Source organism: Aulonocara sp. 'chitande type north' Nkhata Bay, linkage group LG8 (assembly GCF_057382095.1).
Source record: "Aulonocara sp. 'chitande type north' Nkhata Bay isolate Kocher_YH1m ecotype deep benthic linkage group LG8, A_spYH_male_GT1.1, whole genome shotgun sequence".
NCBI lineage: Eukaryota > Metazoa > Chordata > Actinopteri > Cichliformes > Cichlidae > Aulonocara > Aulonocara sp. 'chitande type north' Nkhata Bay.
The window spans coordinates 3,654,378-3,675,086 of record NC_141351.1 but is presented as its reverse complement, the minus strand read 5'-3'; the positions used below and the strand labels follow the sequence as shown (position 1 = coordinate 3,675,086).

Below are 20,709 nucleotides of genomic sequence, written 5' to 3'. Positions count from 1 at the left end.
TCTTAACATCTTCCAGACAATCGAACACTCTTCAGAGGGTTCACAGATTTGCGTTTCAGTGGGAGGTAGATCTGTGAATCATCTGCATAACATGTGTCTCGTAGGAGTACATCTGTAGTGACACAAATGACCAAACTATCTAAAAGACTGTCGGAACAGACACAAATATGGTGGGACATCTCTCTGCATGAACCACACACACAAGAAAAAGCAGGGAAGCTGATCATTACATATGTGTAGATCCCTTTTAATATAGAAACTGCACTCATTCAGATATACAAAGGCGGGCAACTTCCCACCTTTAATTGAAAGCTTTACAAAAACCCTCACATCATGTGGGAATAAATGTGTGGATGCTCGATATCAATGAAAAAGTTCTTCATGAAATCGAATCCCACCCTTCTTCACCGTGACTTTCAGAGCTCACGGCTTTACTTTCTGTTCTGCTGTAAATGCGGATGGGGCCAGTTCCTGGATTGGAAGTAGCCCCTGAGTCCTTCCAGGTTCACAGGAGGGAAGTAAGCTCCGATGCGTTTCCTCAGCCACCACTTGCCCTGTGCTGCGCTGGCACTGCCTGGCTGGCTGAACTTGTACCTGAAATGTTCTCCCCGAACCCACCTACAAGGAAGAAGAGCCCAAAACTGCGTTCACATGAAGTAATGATTTTTATCGTCAGCATACATTCTTCAGGGCTTATAATACTGTGTCTACCAACAACAGTGAGTTTGTTAGGTTTGTTTTGCTCAGAGCAAAAGGTAAGGAATCTTAGAAAACAATACTGAAATATTGATTTTTTTCATCGCTTTTTTTTTTAAGATAAACTCATGTTTTGCAAAAAAAAAAAAAAATGTATGTGATGGAGGGAAATTGAGATCATTTTTGGATTCAGCACCCTAAAAAAACATAAAATTTACCAAAAATATTCCATGCAGCTGAAAAAGCTTTTTTGCAGACCTGTGTTATCAATCACAAGTCAATGAGCAGTCCTCCTGTCAATCCTCACATCTGCTTTTAAAACACCGAGATGGTGACATTGAAAATAGTCCAGTTTATTTATATAGCACATTTAAAAACAACAGACACTGACCAAAGAACTTGTTGTACAACACACAACACAAATCACCAAAAAACATTACAAATGATTTAAGAACGACAGAAAAAAGTTTCAGCTGCAACAACAGAACTTAACTAATCACTGTGTAACGACAAAGTGCGTGTTGTCCATCTTTTATATACAGTATGGGTTGGACCATGATGGTCATACCAGCATGTTGTGCCGCTGGTGTTCATGCACGTTAAAACACTGAGGAACAATGTAGTGTTTGTTATTAGACGATTCCACTGCCTGAAAAAGATCTGCCCGGTTAGCTAGTTACTTAGCATGCCTCAACTAGCTAGTTATGTGCCTATCCTTCCACTGCTGGCTAAAAATGGTTTGGTGATGATAGAGACCAGTGCAGGTGAACATTGTACACATAATACACACTTTTCCTTGATGGTTGTGTTACGTCTCTAAAGGTTGTGTGCGTGTGAGTTGCTCTCTTCTTCCTGTGAAGCGCTACTGAAGCGACTCCACTCAGCAATCAGCTCCACAGAGCCATTGTGGTGGCTCACAGCTGTGTGAATGAGTGTGGTTTTGGACTTATCCCTTTTCTTTTACCAGCGTCTAAGTTTAGCTGTAGCTTTCTGAGGACTTTCCCAAACTTAACGGGAGTGTTTTGGTGAGGCTGGTGTAGACTGTGTGCGTTTACCTGGGTGAGTCTCTGCCTTGGAACGGGTTGTGGTCGAGAAGTGAGAGGACTGTGCTGTCGTTGGACAGCAGGCGTCCTGCTATGTGGATCACCCACTCGCTCTGCTCGTAGGTCTGATCGAACAGATGGAGACAATGTGTTAGAAACTGAAATAAACACAGGAGAAGGAGACGGAAAGAAGAGAGGACGAGGAAGAGACAGAAATCAGGAGAGAGGAGAATTTTAACGAGTCACACTGGGAATCAAATAAGTGAGAAAGAGGAGGCAAGGGAATTTAATGTGTGTTTGTGAGAGAGAAAAAGGGAAATAATGAGCAGATACAGGGAGACAGAGACACACAAATGAAGCCTGAAGGGCAAACACGACAGTTCTGGCTTGATTTAAAACAAGCGTGCAGCACTATCGTGGAAACACTGCCCCCCAGTGTTGGAAATGGGGTACTAAAGCTTTTCCACATTGATTACATTTAGATATAAACAGCCATAACAGCAACAATAATATTAATACATTGAAACTCTTTATCAACATTAGGATGATAAATAAAAAAAAATGCTGTAGTGAGGTTTCACCTGGAAGGCAGCGAACCACATGAGCCAGTCCAGTCGATAGTGGTACGGCGAGAGGAGGCACGGCCGCCGGTACACGTCCCCCGGCTTGCACATGAACTGGTACTCCTCCCACAATGCTTCAGGGTCCTTGGGATCTGGGCTCAGAGTGCCCTGGAAAATCACCTCAGTACGTTCCTTAGTGATGCTGAACAGAAGGAGAGGAAACATTAAATAAAACGAATAAAGGATCACATTTTTTAAATTTCACTAATTTCTTTAGTATGCAAAAATCTTAATTTGCAATATGTCTGCTAATATATGCGTTTCCCCTCGCTGTACCTGCCAAACGCTCCGTACGTGTTGACAATGCGCAGCGGGTCAAAGGATGTGTTCATCACCTGCCTGGAACTCAGCAGGTTCGTCACCACAGGGATGCTCAGGCAGCCAATCAGAATGCCCAAAGATATGTTAACCACCTGACGAATCAACATACCTGACACACACACACACACACACACGCACACAAAAACAACTTCTAAATGCATCTTAATGTTCTGTCACTGGATAGAGCCCACTGCTTTCTCTGTCATCTGCTCCATTTCAGCTAAATATGAAACTGCACATGCATGTTGTCGCTCCTGTTTAGCCAAAAAAAAGTGTATTCACCCCAAACCTGTACCTGAAGCCGAGGAAAACTGCACCTTAAATCAAGGTGACACATTTATTAGTGTCTGGCCTGGAGCAGTGGAGGTTGGCATTAACGAGTGAGCCAGCGTGTTTGCATGTGTTTGTGATCAGTGAATCAATTTCTTAGTAAAAAAGGTGTGGACGATGTGTGCCGGGGTAGCTGGTACTGGCAAACATTTGCTAAGTCTGCATCAGTTCCTTCCTACCTTTCTGCCTGGCCCAACACATGTTAAACACATCAGGCTACCCACAATCATTTCTCACCAGGACCAACTTTCTGGCTCTGCTCAAATGATTCAAATAGGCCCACACTCCAGGTACCAGGTTATTTCATATTTACTATGCTACAGTGAAGCAAAGACACTAATAGGTCCAGTGGGACCAATTAGAGTGGGGCCACTCTCACACTTTTACCAGTTTCAGCAGTCTGTATTGTAAAAATGTAAGTGGCGTTACTTTAAATTCCAACAAACTTGATGTCATTCTTTTCCCAGCTACGCAGCTCTCCAAGTGCTAATCCTTTTTATTCCCATAATTCCTTCTCTAGCACAACCAGATGCTATGCAGCCTTGTCAGTCTGTACTGCTGAATACCAACATTTCAAATTCATAAGTAGACAACAATATCCTGCGTTTGCACAGTTTGGGATGTGCATACCTTTGGTAGGTGCTGGGGTGCGTCCAGCTACATCCTCACTCTGTATCTCCAGCACTGCTTTCTTGGCTCCAGCCCCAGAGCGAAACAAGAAGCCCAGCGATGCATCGTCAAAGCAGGCCAAACTGGGAACGATGGTGAGCCAGTTCAGAAAGCTAAGGTTCCCGCTCACTATCAAAACCACCTGCAGCCCAAAATAATGGGACAGAGAGAAGGCACAGTGAGGAGAGATGATGCAGCAGTGTTTCAGCACCAATTAAAAAGCTGGAAAACATGTTTTTTTTTTAAAGAAATGAACGACCCAATGAGCTCTAACAAAATGAAGGGCAGCACCAATACCTCAAAATCCTACTTTGTTTTTCGTGTTCACCTCGTGTAGGCTACCAGGGAGCCTACCACAGGCTATACATGAGGCACAGATTCAGTTTAAGTGTACAGTAATGGATAAAATAGCTAAATGCAATTAAACATCCCAACATTAAAGCCATTAACTCATAGTTCAAAGAGTAAGGGGACTTTCAAGGAATGAAAAATAAAATGACATAAAATCTATCTGAGCAGCCCGCCTTGGTTAAACCTGCGTGTGTGCAAACACTGAACAGGAACAGTGTTTCCAAAACAGAGCCAACAACATCACATCAGTAGGTGCATTTATATTTCATTATTGTTTGACTTCTCCCCTCTTAATCATTACTACCTTGGCACCACCGTTAAGATCGTTATCTCAGTTGCCATAAACATCAATCATCATTCAGCCTTTGCTCTCATTGCTCTCTGTGGCTTGTGAACAGTGTAAATTACCTGGAAAAGGATCTGGATTGCTCCATTAACCATACACAGCCGCCTGCCGAGGAAAGTGAAGAACGGGACGATGAGTTCGACAAAGTGGTTCGACAAGGTCTCAAAGCGATGGAACCACCACGGAGAGCGGTGAATGTAGTAGGACATGGGATTGGGAACTGGTTGGGTCTGCACAGAGAAAAAACTCAAGGTCAAGGTGACAAGTGCCACGGTAACATCTCATCTTTAATGAATGGATTCCTCCCTGAAGTTCTGCAAAGTTTTTCTGATCTGCAAACATTTTCCAAACACCGTCTGCTCACAGCTTAAGATGGAAGTTTTTCAGATTTACGTTGGCAATAACTGCCTGAGATGGGATGAAAATTAATTTATAGTGTCACACCTTGAGGGAAACATTTCCATGTCTAAATAAAGATGGAAACCTATTTAAATAACAGCAACCACACCTATGCACCCCCCCCAAAAAAAAAACCCCAGAGGATTCATACAGACTGGTAAATTATGCGTGCATGAGCTGGTTGCTATGTAAAAGCTGAATATGCAAACTGCTACAGGGAGTGAAAAATAAATATAGCACAGGAATAGGCGTAGGAAAAATGAAAACAAGACAGTTGGCATCCTAACCCAAACCTTTATTGTTTTTATGTTGCAGAAAATTGGGGTTATTAAACTTGCAGCTTACTGAAACACCCCTGGAAGACCAAGGGCAAGGGGCCTGCGACCTCAGACAGCCAAACAACCCCACAGGACTTGGAAACCAGCATTATTACAACAAACATACAGAGGCAAACAAAACAGCAACTATGCTGAAACACAGCTACACAGCCCCCAGAGAGTCAGGACAGGAGGAGATCTGCAGCTCCTCTGCTCATCTGAAAGGGAGCACTGTGTCCGAGGGGTTAATAAGGTTCACCTGGCACCACTGGCTTCCGGTCCTGTGTGCGTGCGTGTGTGTCTACATTACGGCGTAGGCTGCTAACTGTTGAAATTGGACCAGGAAAGGGAAAGTGACCCAGCGCGGAATAAGCTCCACATTATACCTGACAAATCATCCTACAAACTCATTTTCTGGTACACTAACCTTAAATAACTGTCATGTAGCTAAAGAATTGCCTCCGCAGGCATCTATAGTTTATTTAATAATTCAAGCAAGATACAGTGAGCACAGTAGCTGAGGCTACAAACAAAGCTACATACAGCTACACAACAGTCACAAGCTCTGAGAACTGAACCAGCGCTGTCATGCATCATTACAGTTAAAATAAGACGGCCATTTCCACTTGTGGTCATTTCTAATTGGTATAGTTTATATAGATATGTTTCAAAACCTGATGAGAGAGCAGCAGCACAACCGCCATCGCAGAAGAGACCAGACTTCAATGACAGCAAGTCATGTCAAGTGGGCTGCAAAGGAGCTTCCAGCTGAAATGAAAGTGTGAGCAGGCTGAAGCAGTTTCAGCAGTGTGCTGCATACGAGACACGCCAATTGGATGTGAGATGTTTGACTTCATCACTTACCTGAACTAACAAATCAGCAAGTGCCAGTACCAGTCTCTCCTGAGACTGGTACTGGCACCCACTCGCCAGTACCAGTCTCTCCTGAGCGTTACTAGAGGCAGATTGACCCCTATACACTCACAGTCATTATAAAAGTTGTTTTCACCCTTCATCGCAATTTAAAAAAAAAAAAAGAAGCTTTTTATAATCCATGCAGCTGGAGTTAGGGGGACCCTTTCAGCCCGATATCGGCGACAACCAAAGCAGTCAGACTGAAGCTTCAGAATAAGCGCTCCAAAACCAACAGCTGACATCACAGTGGCTACTGTCAGTGGAGCTAATGCTAGCCTCAGTTTAAAATAAGCTACTGGTCACACCAGACTAATTAAACCTGGAGCTGTTTAAAGCTTGTGTCTATTGTTTGTGTGTACTGAACTTAGCAAAGCAGAATTTCACTTTGAATTTAACAGTTCAGAGATTTTAAACATCATCTACCTTCGATTGCTCAAATTGGTCAACATCTGGCTCTCATTGTTCTAGCTGTAACAGCTGTGTGCCCCTAATACTACTGAGCACACTGAAAATCAACAGTTTAACCAACAGATCAGTTTAACTTTAACTATTTTTACATTGTACAAGTTTAAATGAAGGTATCAAAAGGAAGAGGGAAAAAAACAACAACCCATCTTTCTGGTAACAACAAGGTCATTTAGGGGAGTTTTCTTTATGATGTAATGGTAATCACATGACATATGAACAGAGAGTATAATTATTTCATACACTGAACATGGGGAGAATTAACTGATGTTGTTTTTTCAATGTACAGGACATTTGATCAATTTAGTTGAGGTTAAGACAGTTCAACATTTTCGATACACATGAAATTGTGAAATTTGTACAGTGGAAAATATTTGGCCTCACAAACTCTGCTGCCCTGTATGGCAATGAATGCTAAAACTGTGGGAAAATCTAGGAAAATTTTATAAGGAAGAGTCAAAGAAAGAAAGAAGGAAAAGCCATAATTAGAAAGGATAAAAATGTAAGCGCTTTATACTTCCACATTATAATCCTACACATCACTAGCTATCAACTCCATGGAAGCCTGTGTGTTACAACCTAACCTCCCTTCCTATTGTATTTTCGGCTGGGTGAATATCTATGAAGTATTCTTGATGTATCCCGTCTCATAGGAGCCAGAATATTCCTGTCTATGTTAATTACAGAAGACAGAAGAAGGTCCTCCTCCCTCTGTGGCCCGCTAACATCGAGCAGTGCTGGTTAGAGCGGTCGAGTGTCCCACCGAGGGAAAAACAAACACTGGATTTGCACAACCTCACACTCAGTGTAAGAGTTTGATTTATTGAATCCCACAACAGCGGTTTCTGTAATGTGCTGCCCTGCTGTGGTTAGCCTGATGTGAGTTTGTTGCAGCTTTGTCATCATCCAGGAGACGAAGCCAAGGTTCACTGTTTTTATATATCAATCAGACTGAGACGTTCAGACTGCTGAAGAAAACGGGCTTTTGGGAAATTTAAAAGCGACTCTGGTTTTGCTGGACACTTGTAATATGATAGCTTAGGTGAAATCTTTGGTTGTAGGAGGTCGTTACTGCAGCGGCTCCTGCACTGTACTCAGAACGCAAGCAAACGTGGGATTTTAATCTGTGTTCTGCACAGAACATGTTTAACAAACTTCCTAGAACCACCAAGGGGTTCTAGTGTGAAGGAAACAAGTGTGAACAGCTCCCGGCCCAACCTGTGAGGATTGAAGGCCCTTTGAAACCCATTCGTGTCTTTTGTTTGCGCGCATTCTGCTGTGACGTACCTTCACACAGCCAATAGAAACGAAGCATGCTGCGCTAAGTTCAGCCACACGATGAAGGAAAACATTCATATGCATATACAGGGACTTCCAAAGCCTTTCCAATGGCTCTGAGGACCTCGGGGGCAAAGACGTCTTGTGTAAACGACACACTCTTCACTAATCGGGATAGTTACAAAGATTAAGTCTTTATGAATAAGCGATACATCTTTTTATTAAACATTTGAACATAATACGTCACAAACTCTCTAGAGGATATAAAGTCAGAGAGATACATGTTTGGAAGTGACAAGAAGCAGGCGCATGTAGTACACGTAGAGCAGCTGCAATTTTTGGGTCCTTCACTCTAGTTAGGGTGAGTGCAGCGCACGCCGTGTCAAATGTCAAAGGGCCTTGAGGCTGCACTGTGCATTTACAACAACAGAACACTGAGAACCAGGAAGCTGGACATGCAGGGAGTACATTAAATGCAACATACGCACCTCATAGTGATAGTCCATGCAGGTGAGGTCTCTCCAGCATTTGTCGCCTCTGATTTTTATAAGACCCTGAAAAGAAAAACCATAAAACTTGTGCTACATCAACCTCAGTATACTTCAAACTTCACAGCAGCAAGCACTTCTGTGTTTAGCTGGACTTAATGGATGTCAGCACATGACAACTAAAAATCTGTCTCAAAAGGAAATGGTTCAACATGAACCAGTTAATAATAACGCCGTTGGAGAGTTATAATAAATAATAACATCAAATTTACATATTCATATATATGTAATGTGTATAAAACATGCTAGTGGCTCTGTAAAACTGGGCATTGGCTCAGCCTTTGACCTAAACGCCAAGTTTAACTTGCTGCTGCCATTAAATTCAAAATGACTATTTCCTTAATGTTCCACTGGGAATTAAATTTGGGTTTCTGAGACGGTTTTCTATTCACATGTTACAATTGGGGTTGTTAATATAGTACTTTTTTTGGTTCCAAAAATCCACAATGGCGACAGCAATAAATAAAGCTGAGGCTTCAAAACGAAGACATTCACTGCAGTTTTATCAATCTTTCAGTCTATTATCAGGGCACCATGATAATACCAATGCTTTAAAATCTCAACCAAAAGAACAAAAATATGAATCTTACAGTGGAAAATTTAAGGCATCACTAAAATCATACTCATCCAGTGTATGTTCAGAGCCTAAATAAACCAAATGCTTTATGGAGAAGAAATTCATTAACATGCTACACTCTAACAAACAGGATAGCATGTAGCCATATCTAAGAAGTGACAAGATACTTAAGCCCCTCAGTGGCTGACACACTTTAAGCACAACAAGAGACACAATACAAAGTGGGGATCCACCACCAAAGATCAAATCTGACACAACAAATCTAATTTGCTTGTCGTCTGAAAACATCATTAGCTTTTCTGACCTTCTCTACTCAATAGCAGCTCACAGTTGTGCAGCCCTGTTGTGCTAATGCCTCAAATTGAGAAGAAGCCCTCAGAAGATTCAGTTATAAACAGAGTCAGTGCTAAAAAAAAATAAGTATGCTGACGGATACAGGGGGGGAAAAAGCCTATGGAGCTCTACGAGTGTTTTTGGCCAAAAGAAATTGTCATGCTACTGAATCACAAGTCTGTTGTTAGAAGTCCATGGTATTTCTAAATTGATGATGCAGATTATGACTGTAATAAAAAGTTAACCATAGTCCCTCACTGAGGATTTTCCCTTAATAAAATAGGAAAAAACAAAAAAAATGATTCAAACTAAGCCCAAAATGCAGAGAAATGCAATGTCAGGGCTTGTTTTCCACCAACTGAATTAAGCAAACAGGACACTATCCAGGACCCAAGTGTCAATATTGACACATCAGCCTGTCATGTGGTCGACGTGGAATTTGGAATAAGTCGCCTGCTAACCTCTAACCAGATTTACAAAAACCAGGACATTTCTTTCTGATTACAAACTTGGCTGCTGGCTGTTGAGGTGATGAAGCCAAAGATGTTGTTGATAATTCAATTCAGTCATGAGATTCTGAAATGTCATCAATTACTACCCAACATACAAACCTCTGACATAAACAGATATCTCTTCAGTATCAAGAGGCCTTAGGGAAAGGATATGAACCTGTAAACTCAGCAAAGAACACCAGAGAGATTCAACCTTTCACAACTATGATCCGCTCAAAATTTTATTAAGAAAGAAAATTGGATACAAATGTATCCATTGGATTCAAACAATGAAAATCTGACTATAAAAACAGAAAAGAGGAACTGTGGTGTTAATGCCACAGCAGTACTGGTGTTACATTGCTTTGTTTGACATGGCATTTTTCCAACATGAATGAAAACATACTGTTACTCTAAGAAGGCCTTTCTTGGAAGTCAAACAGGAAGCCACTTATCAAAAGTAAATAGTAATATCATCAACATATGCCAATGACACAATGGTAATGAATCATCAAACATTTTCAGTCCATTGATTGTCATGAGCTTAAAGGCTTAACTCTAGGAGGTTTAAGGCATCCTTGACTAAAAGCCCAAGCATGATTGTAATCCAAACTCTAACCCAGACCCTAGGCAATCATAATATCTAAACTTAGCACAAAAACTAAGGACATTTGTGTTTTATCAACTATTATTTTGTTGTAACTATGCTTTTTAGCAATAAATTGTATACCATTGGAAACGGTGCCCCTGTAAGAAAAATGCATCTGTGCATTGAGCAGGAGAGCCGAGTATGTGGGTTGTTCAGATCTTCCCTGCCAATGGCAAACAGCTTATTCTCCTATTGACTCTTGTTTGGTGTCATTTTCAGGATGATTAAAGTCTGAAGAAAGAAGACATACTGGCAGTTTAACAAGTAGAATGTGGAAGAGCCATACACAGCCACAACAGCCTGACACCTCTACTTGGTCACACACTGCTGTGGGATGCCATCCAACTGTTCAGCCAGCATTTGAGATCAGTGCTGTTGTGTTGGTCACTCTGGCACGAACAGCACACCCAAGGTGATCCCACAAGTGTTCAGTGGGGTTGAGGTCAGGACTGCAGACATGTTCCAGTGCACGTGTTGTCGACACAAGCACAAATGGGCCTGATGGTGCAGGGCAGTCATGGAAGGCCTCCTGGCAGGACTGTGAGAGCAGAGATGGATTGTGTGTGATCTCTTGTGGATTGTTTGGGCAGAGTCGTCGGCCGTATCTTCCTTCAAAGTTTGACTATAAATTTGAAGAACACTGCCTACAGTTCCTAAGTGATGACAGGTCTCTTTGGGAGACAACACCACCAGAAGAATAAAGCCCGTCTCTGACATTCCCAGTTATATAGAACTCGACTTCAATTTGGAGATGGTACTAGAACTCACTCCAAATAATTTTCCAACTCTGTTTTGTGGAACACCAGCCTGAAGTTGCCCTATGGCCTCTCCAGATCAATCAAACGTGGCATCCTGGTAAACAAGGCATCCTTGGAGCAGATGCCAATTAGTCAGGCACCCGATTAGCTGCACCTGGAGTACCAGAAGCTCAAAACAAGATTCAATAACCGAATAAGCTGTTTGGCACTGACAGAGAAACGTATCATGGTTGCAGCCCACAAATGTATTTTCCCTATGAATGTGGCTCCATTTAAAGGGAAAATATGTAGATACAGGGGTATAAGACTTATAGCCAAGAAACAGTGCTGCAAAAACATTGTCAACCAGATACAAATTTCCTTAATTTTTTTGCAAAGTTGTTCTTTTTTTTTTTTTTTTTTTTTTTAATTGAATTGTTCTCCCAAGTCTTATAATTCAGGGAACAAAGAAAAATCAAAAACTGTTGGCATTTGTCCCCAGAAAACACGTTTGCCTTCCTCTGTGATACAAAGTTAGGGTTATCACCTATGATGATTCAGAACTCAGAGTTAAAGCTGCTATAATCAATATTGTTTTGCTGGCAATGAATACAATGACTGCTGTCAGAAACCTGACGCTAGCAGTTATTGAATAAACAGAGAATTACTATCTTACAGTGCAATTCCTATTAGCACCAAGCAGCTCTTTAGCGTCTTTCATCTTTTTTGGGGGTTTTTTTTTTTTTTACAATCTCAATATTGCTTTTGGCTCATTCTTGCTGCTCTCATTCACACTTAAGTTAGGTCTGAGTTACATTTGACTCATAGCTGGACTGTATGAAAGCCTTAATCCACGTCAGTCTTTCAGTATTAATAATTTGGACTTCTACTTAAACATATCTTCAGTTACAGCCAAAATGTCATTCAGCCAGGAATCATGAGCAGCTTCTCTTGTACACCTTGAACTCATTGTTACCCACATCTATTTATTATAACAGGCAATAAAGGTCTATCCATCCCAGTCGACCAGATGTGCACCAACAGTCTGGGCGAATCAACGTGTCAGCAACAAAAGAACCAAAGTCTAAATGTGATTTCAGCTCACGTTACACACCGTTAACTCTATAAAGCCAATTTAAGCCACAAACCACACCTAGCAAAATATTTCCTACAGCTGCTGTGTTTAATGGAAATGTTTGATCAAGCAAAAAAATTATAATACAACGCATTTACAATCACTATACGCAACAGTAGAACTTAATAATTTATTGATTCTCTGACAAAAAAAAAAAATATCAACACCAGTATTTTTACTGCCTTCATCTATTAAGAGGCGCTTTTAAACTCTCAGGAATTTACTGGGGGGGCGCTGTTGTTATACCCTCAGTGATTAGTATGATCAAACTCTACTATGAACAAACTTAGAAGGCCATTTCAAGACCAATTTTAATTTAAAGTTACAACTAAACCATCAGGAAACAGCTAGCAAGCTAAGATGAAGGATCTATTATCAATTACTTGACTTTGTTGTCAATATTCTTGGTAACATGAGAAATTTAGTCCTCATACAAAAGTTTAATCAAGTAAGCATACCATGCTTATACTCAAAAATGTATCTACCCAACACTGTACTGAAAAAGCATCACATCTTACAACACTGAGACTTCATTTGAGGGTCACTTATCTAATTTACCTTTAAGATATAGAAGGGACTAAATGTCTATAAGGCTGAACATCAATCAGAATTTAAAATGAGGCTTTTATCCCCTTTTGTGAAAACACTTTATATTTAAAGTATTTACAGAGCTTCATAGTTAATGAGCCGACTTGATCTTCTGAAATCTAATTAGCTTCACATTTTGTAGCTTTCTGCCTGATTAACCTCACAGTCTACTGCTGCTGCACACAAGCTGCTAGGGCACAAATTGAAATGCATCCGAGCAGCTTAACATGCCACCTCAATGTGCATGATGTATTAAATATGTTAAGCTACGCTAATTAGGAAACAAATAGGGGGAAACGTGTAATAATTACAACAACATTTTTTAAACATTTTAATGTCAACACTGTTGTTTAGCATAAAATATGGTCATGTGATATTTTTATAAAATGCTGGGGCATTTCTGTGTGTGCAAGTGTGCTGGAAGTTCCCCTTGTTTTAATGAGGTAATTACTTACTACAGAAGGTACAGTGGAGATGGTTCTAATCAAGATTAGCAGGGAAAGTCTGGTTTATATAACAACGTTAAGCAAGAAAACAAAGGCACTTATGTATACTTTTAAATTGGATTTTTATGCTTAAGGTAAGGCTTGTTTAAATAGAGCAGGGTATAAATTTTTATCAAGGATGTTAAAATGATTTATGTACTTATTTCAATGGTAAAGGCTGACAAGCGGAAAATTACATTTAGTTAAACTGTTATCTTATTAGCCCATCCCAATTAATAATATATGGTTAATGCATTTATAGTCCAATTCTTTCCTTTTTAATATATTAAAAACATTAGATGCTACAGCAATAGCATGTGGTATGAAATTATTATTGGGGAAAAATGACTTGTGCGACATTGTAGGACATTTCATTGCTTAAAGAAATTAATAAATAAAAAATGATGGGCTCATACCCAACCCATCTCCTATATTTTCAGGGACCTTAAAAGTACATGCTAACCTTTGTCATCCTCACAAATATATAAGTCAAAGAACAGCATTGAACCACAGTGCTTTCAGATGGATAAATAGATACAGCCAGGGTGGATCAAACACTGTGGGAGGAACAGCACTGCAATTAACACTGCTGAAAAGTTGCTGAGTCTTTGTTACGTTTAAGCAGACCTCAGTTTGGACCATCATAAGCTCTCCCACTATAAGGTCATCAAACCCGTGATGGACGTCTCACATGAAAAATTAAAATATAGGAAAGTTCATCTCATAATCATAGTAGAAAATGTGCAGCAGAGCTTCAAAGTAAGACAATATACAGTCAGTGTGGTTCCTTTGTTTACTGTTTATCATCTGGATTTGATTTCCTGACAAAAGGAGCATGTGAATGCTATTTGGACCTTAACCTTAAAGTTCTGACATTCTTAACAACATTACAAAATAAATTATCAACAAAATCTAATCAGCTAATCCAATTAGACAGAGGGTGATCAGTTGACTAGATACTAATCAGGTCCAATAATAATTTCATCTAATATTTTGTAAAGCTAAAGCCCAGAACATCATCCATTGCTATAAATCCATACACTTAACACTGTGTACTCTGAACAATAACGTGCAGCAGCTGGTTTCATTTAACTGAGGAAAGCAAGCAGAGCTGATGCATTTTATCAAAACTGCAGTATATCTGTGCAGCACACTGCAACAGAACAACTCGTCATAAGTACTTGAGATTAAAATTATAAAATTTTATAATTATTAAAATCTAAATAATTCCACTAGTAATAGCAGTTCTCTTTTTTGCACACAAAAATAATATACTCTCAGTTTTTAGTCACAATTTTGGAGGTATTTAGTCAATAAACAACAAAGTGAACAAATTTAAGCCCCAGACATCATCATCATCATCATCATCATCATCACATTTCCTCTAAGTGTTTTGAATATCTGCATATCTAATACTTGTCAGGAAACTTTACCTGAATGCCTAAATGTCAGCCTATAAATGAAATATTTGGAAATAACCAAAGTCATTGAATTTTCCCCTTTGAAACCATGATCTCTAGTAGTTTCCTTGGTCAGTAGTCAGTTGTTAAGATACGTGTATCTTGGTGGCACAAAGAGCAGAACAAAAAAAACTTTCTCAATCTTTTCTTAAAAGATTAAAGTTTGCTTATGCCTTCTGAAAAATAACAGCACTTTCATTTTGCTTATGCAGTGACCGTTTTGTAGCATAACTGAGGTGCTTTCAAATAACGGTAGCCCTTAGCAACAAAACTCAACATTCATTCTGACGTTGTACATCAGAGAATGAAATACGCCATGAGAGCCTTTTACAGTGAAGCGCTGAGTAGGGGGCTCCCTGCGTTTCAGCTCGCTTTGTGGTCGTAACTGAAAAAATGCCACTGAATCTGTGGAAAACACAGTGATTGACAGATAAAACACAGACAGAGGTCTAAAATTCACCATGGAAACTGTCAAACAAAGAGACATATTGTTTAGTCGACCGTATATTTGTTTTGGCATCACTGGCTGCTGGCAGAGCTCAATAGCAAAAACCCAAAAGTAACAGTCTAAAATCCGATGACAAACATTCACGCTGCTCAGAAACGGTTTCATTTCTTCACATGACTGAGATGCGTTTATGTCAGGCTTTTAATTTAGAAACTTTAACAGGGAAGAAGATATATGCACACAAATGGAAGACAAAGGTAAGCTTTCTCATTTATCTTTCAGTTATTGTGAATTTGTTTGAAATTACTTCCTAAAATTTACTGTCAAAGCAGTTGTATTCTTGTTTTAACGGCATGCAATAAATGATCTATACATTTGCAGACATCTCTTCTGTGTATTTATAAACTGCTATACTCACAGCCCCCAGCATGATGCGAACAATGAGCCATCTGAAGGTCCAGATACAGATGAGAGACGGGGGGCACCGGTGGGGAACCTGGGACAGAGTCCACACCGGACACAAGAAAATAGCCAGGAAGCCCGTCTCCAACAGCTGACTCTCCCAACCTGCACAAACAATCAGAAGATCATCAATGACCTGCTTTACTTAACGCAGGCTCAGTGTGTTATAGCACAGAAGAGCTAATACTGCTTTAATGGTGCAGGAACATTACACTTCAGGTCAACAAAGTAACACATGCACGCCCCAAGAAAACAACATGACGTCAAATTTCTGATTTGGAACAATATCAATAAATATGAGAGGAATGGCACACGTTTGTCTGGTAATGTCCTTGATAAAGCCACATTAACTGTGTTTCTGGGAGTCAAAGTCAGGATGTAACTGAAGAAGCACATCTTTGTCAAAGTTGGAGAGGAACTCTAAATTTTGCCAAAATAGGGAGTAACATTTTCCAGCCGATAAATGTATTGTGACCCCAACTTATTGCCATAACAGGGTGAATATCAGTAGTGATGGGAAACAAAAACACAGCTTTATGTGATTGGTTTTTGCTGCTGAACCTCCAAGCGGTCACTGCAAACCTATTTAATGGCTAAGTGTGTGGATCTTTTGCCTATCTGCCATACATATGTGAAAAAGCTTATAACAGGACTGTCATGCATGTACAGTAAGAGAAATAAGTGTTTGATTTGCTGCTGAATTCATAATTTTGAGCACTCAGTCTATAATTTTTTATTTTGTGATGGCATCAATCCACTTCCTGTACTTTGTGGGAAAATAATTTTTGACTCCCACCCTAAAAACATTCAAACATGGCAGTGGAAACATTATGTTTTGGGGGTCTTTTTCTGCCAATATTATAAAATCCCTGCATCACACTGAGGAAAAAAAATGGAAAAGTCTTGGATAAGAATGTCCTTCACTCAGCCAGGACACTGAAAATGCATCGTGGGTGGGCCTTCCCACAAAACAATGATCCAAAACATACTTCAAAGTCAAAAGCTCAAGAAGACACCCGCTAAAGATGAGACAGAAAGCTGAAGTTTTGTATCTCCAAACCACAACCTAAAAGCCTTGAGGATTTCGACGAGGTCAGCAAAGATCTCTGCTTGACAACGGCTACTCTACCAAGTAGTCAATTTGAGTTCCAGTTATTTCTCTCTCTGAAATTCCCATTAATTTCTAACTGTGGCAGAATGATTCATTCTTGATTGTTTTGTAGATAATTTGTCTTTCACTACAGAAATAAACCAACCACTGACCTAAGCTGCTCATTTCTTTGTGTTTAAAACTGTGAATTCAACCGGGGGTTAAATCCTTATTTCAGGACTACATGAGGCATCATTTGAAGTGTAAAATATTTCAGTTTGCAAAAGTCATGTTGCTAAAATGAAACCACCTCTAACCGTATTTCGACATGGGTCGCCAGCAGACTGGTCAAAGACACTTATTACGGGCTACCTAATAGCTTTTTTCCCAGAGATACTTTGACATTTTACTGGAAGCTAAATGGCAGTGTCAGTATAATATGCTCACAATGATAGTGCTTATGTTTAGCAAATATAACGTTACATTTTTAGGTTTGCATATGCTCATTAGGATTGGAATTGTTTCAAGCACTGAAGAAAAACAAATATTTAAAATGGAATCACCTATTAAAATTCTAGTGTTATAGTCTATAAATGTCTATAAACAACCCAATATTAGTGCTAAGTGCACTAATATGGGAACAGTGGACCTTCATCTGCAGACTTTCAGCTCCACTGTCAGCCAGAGTGTGATGATGAGTCCAAGTTGCAGCAGAATGAGAGAAAAGGAATTTTCTTTTTCGGGTAATAGAAGCCACAGCCCAACCACAGACACAGACACAGGCCTGGCGTCTCTGACTACAAAGTGTCATTAGGCAATCACGGCGCTGCCGCTGACCTCACCACTTATCTGGGCCGAAGCTCTACATGCAACCTCATGTTTATACTTCCCCCGCCGCCATCTTTACCATCATAGCCATGACAGTTTATTGGGTTCACCCTGTTAAAAAACAATATACTAAGTTTTCACTCTAAGCTGCAAACAAAGTAGTTGATTTTTTCGCAGCATATCTTGATATCTACTGAATTTTGTAATAAGACTGGCTCATCTTTACAAATATGTCAAGTCACCTTACAGTCATAGGCTTCTAAATAAACGCAATGTGTCAGTATAGATGTGCTTTTGGTTTAAGGAACATGTGCTAAATACAAACATAAGGACTCAATCAGGCCCTCGCATTACCAAAGAACAACCACTCAACCAAAAACACATTAATAAAAAGCAGCATGAACTACACTTTTACTCTAAATAATAATAATAACAATAATACACACTAAAATTCTGTTTCTTTTTTTAAGAACAAGGATCAAACACTGATGATCTTTAGCACTATTTAAATCCACCTCTTCAAATTGTGACCCGTAACTCGATTTTTCTAAAAAGTGTTGCTCAACACAGGTTTAAAACATCTCACAGAATCAGTTTCACCTTTTATGAAAATATAAATGACACAGACACCTGTCTCACATTAATGCTTTCCTTCAAATCCACTTCTTTTTGGAGGCGAAACAAAGGAAGCTTCTGTGGAAGTTCACTTACCAAAGGAGTACCTGGAAAGAGAAAAAGGAAGCAGGTTAATGCTGTGAAACTGACTGTTTGGTGTCAGGAGAGATCAAACACGCTGGGCAGCCAAAATGCTTTGCGGAAAAATAAGTCACAACATGAATACAAGAAATGAAATATGCAGTTGCTGTCTAGTAGAGAAGTTGACAGCTGACTATGGTAACCATCACTGTGGGATCATCTTATAGGGAATGTTTTTAAATGCATGTATGCTTTATGCTAATATAAGCGCGGGCATGAGCGCTTCAAATTAGGACCTACAACATTAATAGTTCACATAATTTTATCTTTTTAAACACGGAAACGTCCAATCATAACTGAAGTGTATGCTATGCAATAGCAATAGCATACACTTAATAATGAATTCACTTGAAATCTTGTAGTGACTAATATGCAAAAAGATATTCCATCGTAAAAGTCGCCTGAACCTACATATTCTTTCTGAGTCACTCACACACACACACACACACACACACACACACACACACACACACACAGTTATTAGGTTAAAAATGCAAGTTAGGTGTTTTATTATACTTAAATGATTGATAGGACTTAAAGAAATACTTAGAGACCTTTGAAAAGCCTGAAGAAATATAGTTTGAAATCACTGAAAAATGAGAATTCTGAATCAAAATGTAAAGAAATGTGTCGGCTTGATACTTTTGCACAGCCCTCTACGTAGCCACGTTTGACTACTCAAATTCTGCTCCCAGTGATATATTATATTTTATTTTTCTAACAACACTTCCTGTTAATTTCACATTAAAAGCCCTGTAGCAGGAATGCGAAACTTATTTTACATTCTGAGCAGTAAATTAATGGTTTTTCAAAATCTAATAGTTTCAAACATTAATATCAACCCAGAACGTTCCAATCAGGGCTTCTCTACTCACTAAATTTGGCTACAACTTAAGATCTTCTATAAAGTTTTTTGAAGATTTCTACAAATCTGGCTGTAAAAAGTTATCTGATCAATCTTTAAGATTAGGTGCTCTACATTAAAACATTTTTAATCCAGTTTTATTGAGAGTGAAAGCATGATTTAACCAACACTTACCACAGCTGTCCTACATTGACCAGGGAGTGGTATAGCACCCACAGTGTGAGCATGATCACCATGTTGGCCATTCCCATCACCAGGACAAACCCTGACAGCGCCATCCCCAACAGGGCGATGCCATCCAGGTTGGCGTCCATGTCGCTCCAGTCAAAGAACCAGAGAACGGAGGGGGTGTACGCCATGGCGGCCATTCCGATCTTCCCCCCAACATAGCGCTTGACACTTCTGAGGTAGCTCTTACAGGGCATCAAGCCATGTTCACCAATCAGCTGCTTGTTCTGGTTGTAAGCAACACTGAAGGCCACAACTAAAAAACAAATGAAATTGTTTGTGAGACAGAAGCAATTAGTTTATTTTTCTCAAATTAAAGAGCAAACTTCTCCATGAGGCACAGCTGTCCTGACAGGAGCTATTCAGGTGGGGGCTCATTTATGATGTGAGTAAAACGCTGGTGGTGGTTGTGAGCTCAGCTCTTTGCAAGAAGCACCAGTAAAATCAGAACACGTGATAAATGGACTGGTTCTTATAGCGCTTTTCTAGACTCAAAGCACTTTACACAACTTGCCTCATTCACTCATCTGACGTTCACATTCATGGGATCAGTATATTTCCTTGACTGCGCCATCCCTGTGTTTCAAATGAATGGTTATCAGAAACTAACAGAGCATTAATAACAGTAGTTAAAAAACTGCCAAACACACGTGTAGGTACATTCACGCAAGTTTTATTTACAGTAAAGTGCGCATGCGTTAAGATACCGTGGCACTAAACTGTGACTGTCATGCTAATGATAAAAAAGTAAACCCCTACAGCTAAACTACCACACACACACACACACACACACACACACACACTAACTGACTGCAGACCGTAAGTGTCAACATACAGTAAATAAAGGCGACGGAGCGCAGCAGCACAATGCGAGTGAGCCAGTAAGTCCCGGGCTGTAAGGACAGAAGCGGCTTCTCTTTCTCTGCGTCGCTGCTGGAGTGTTTTCCATCTTCTCCACCGCTAACAGCGGAGTCTGTCTCTGTTCTCTTACTGCCAACACGTCTCTTCCTCACAGAGATCTCTGCACGTTCACCGCTTGCCGCCATGTTTAAGGATGTCACGGTCACGTGACAGAACAGACGCGGAAGTATGTTATTATTATTATTATTATTATTATTATTATTATTATTATTATTATTATTATTATCATTACATTTTAAATTTAATGATATTATACGGTTTGTATGTATAACGTATACATTTTTTTCAAAACCAATTTAAATGTAATTTATTGGAAGTAAACGGATCTTCCGTAGTACAAATGTTCTGAATCTAC

General features: G+C 39.8%; 1 protein-coding gene across 1 annotated transcript; it reads right to left on the bottom strand.

The window, feature by feature from the left end:
• Positions 1–231: 231 nt before the first annotated feature.
• Positions 232–20,484, bottom strand: lmf1 (lipase maturation factor 1). The gene is made up of 11 exons (XM_086302822.1): positions 20,269–20,484; positions 19,380–19,689; positions 18,296–18,306; positions 15,623–15,771; positions 8,242–8,307; positions 4,442–4,609; positions 3,644–3,824; positions 2,639–2,792; positions 2,321–2,504; positions 1,752–1,864; positions 232–618 (listed from the first exon to the last, which is right to left on the bottom strand). The coding sequence occupies exons 1-11, from the start codon at positions 20,477–20,479 to the stop codon at positions 432–434; spliced, it is 1,734 nt and encodes a 577-aa protein (XP_086158948.1). The 5' UTR covers positions 20,480–20,484; the 3' UTR covers positions 232–431.
• Positions 20,485–20,709: the final 225 nt, after the last annotated feature.

What these genes read in the sequence shown, in the direction of transcription:
- lmf1 (XM_086302822.1), bottom strand. Translation starts at nt 20,479, where the DNA reads ATGGCGGCAAGCGGTGAACGTGCAGAGATCTCTGTGAGGAAGAGACGT. An exon ending in CAATCCAGATCCTTTTCCAG is followed by an intron (nt 3,825 to 4,441) that starts GTAATTTACACT and finishes TTTGGGCTGCAG; the next exon opens with GTGGTTTTGATAGTGAGCGG. An exon ending in CACCCCAGCACCTACCAAAG is followed by an intron (nt 2,793 to 3,643) that starts GTATGCACATCC and finishes TGTGTGTGTCAG; the next exon opens with GTATGTTGATTCGTCAGGTG.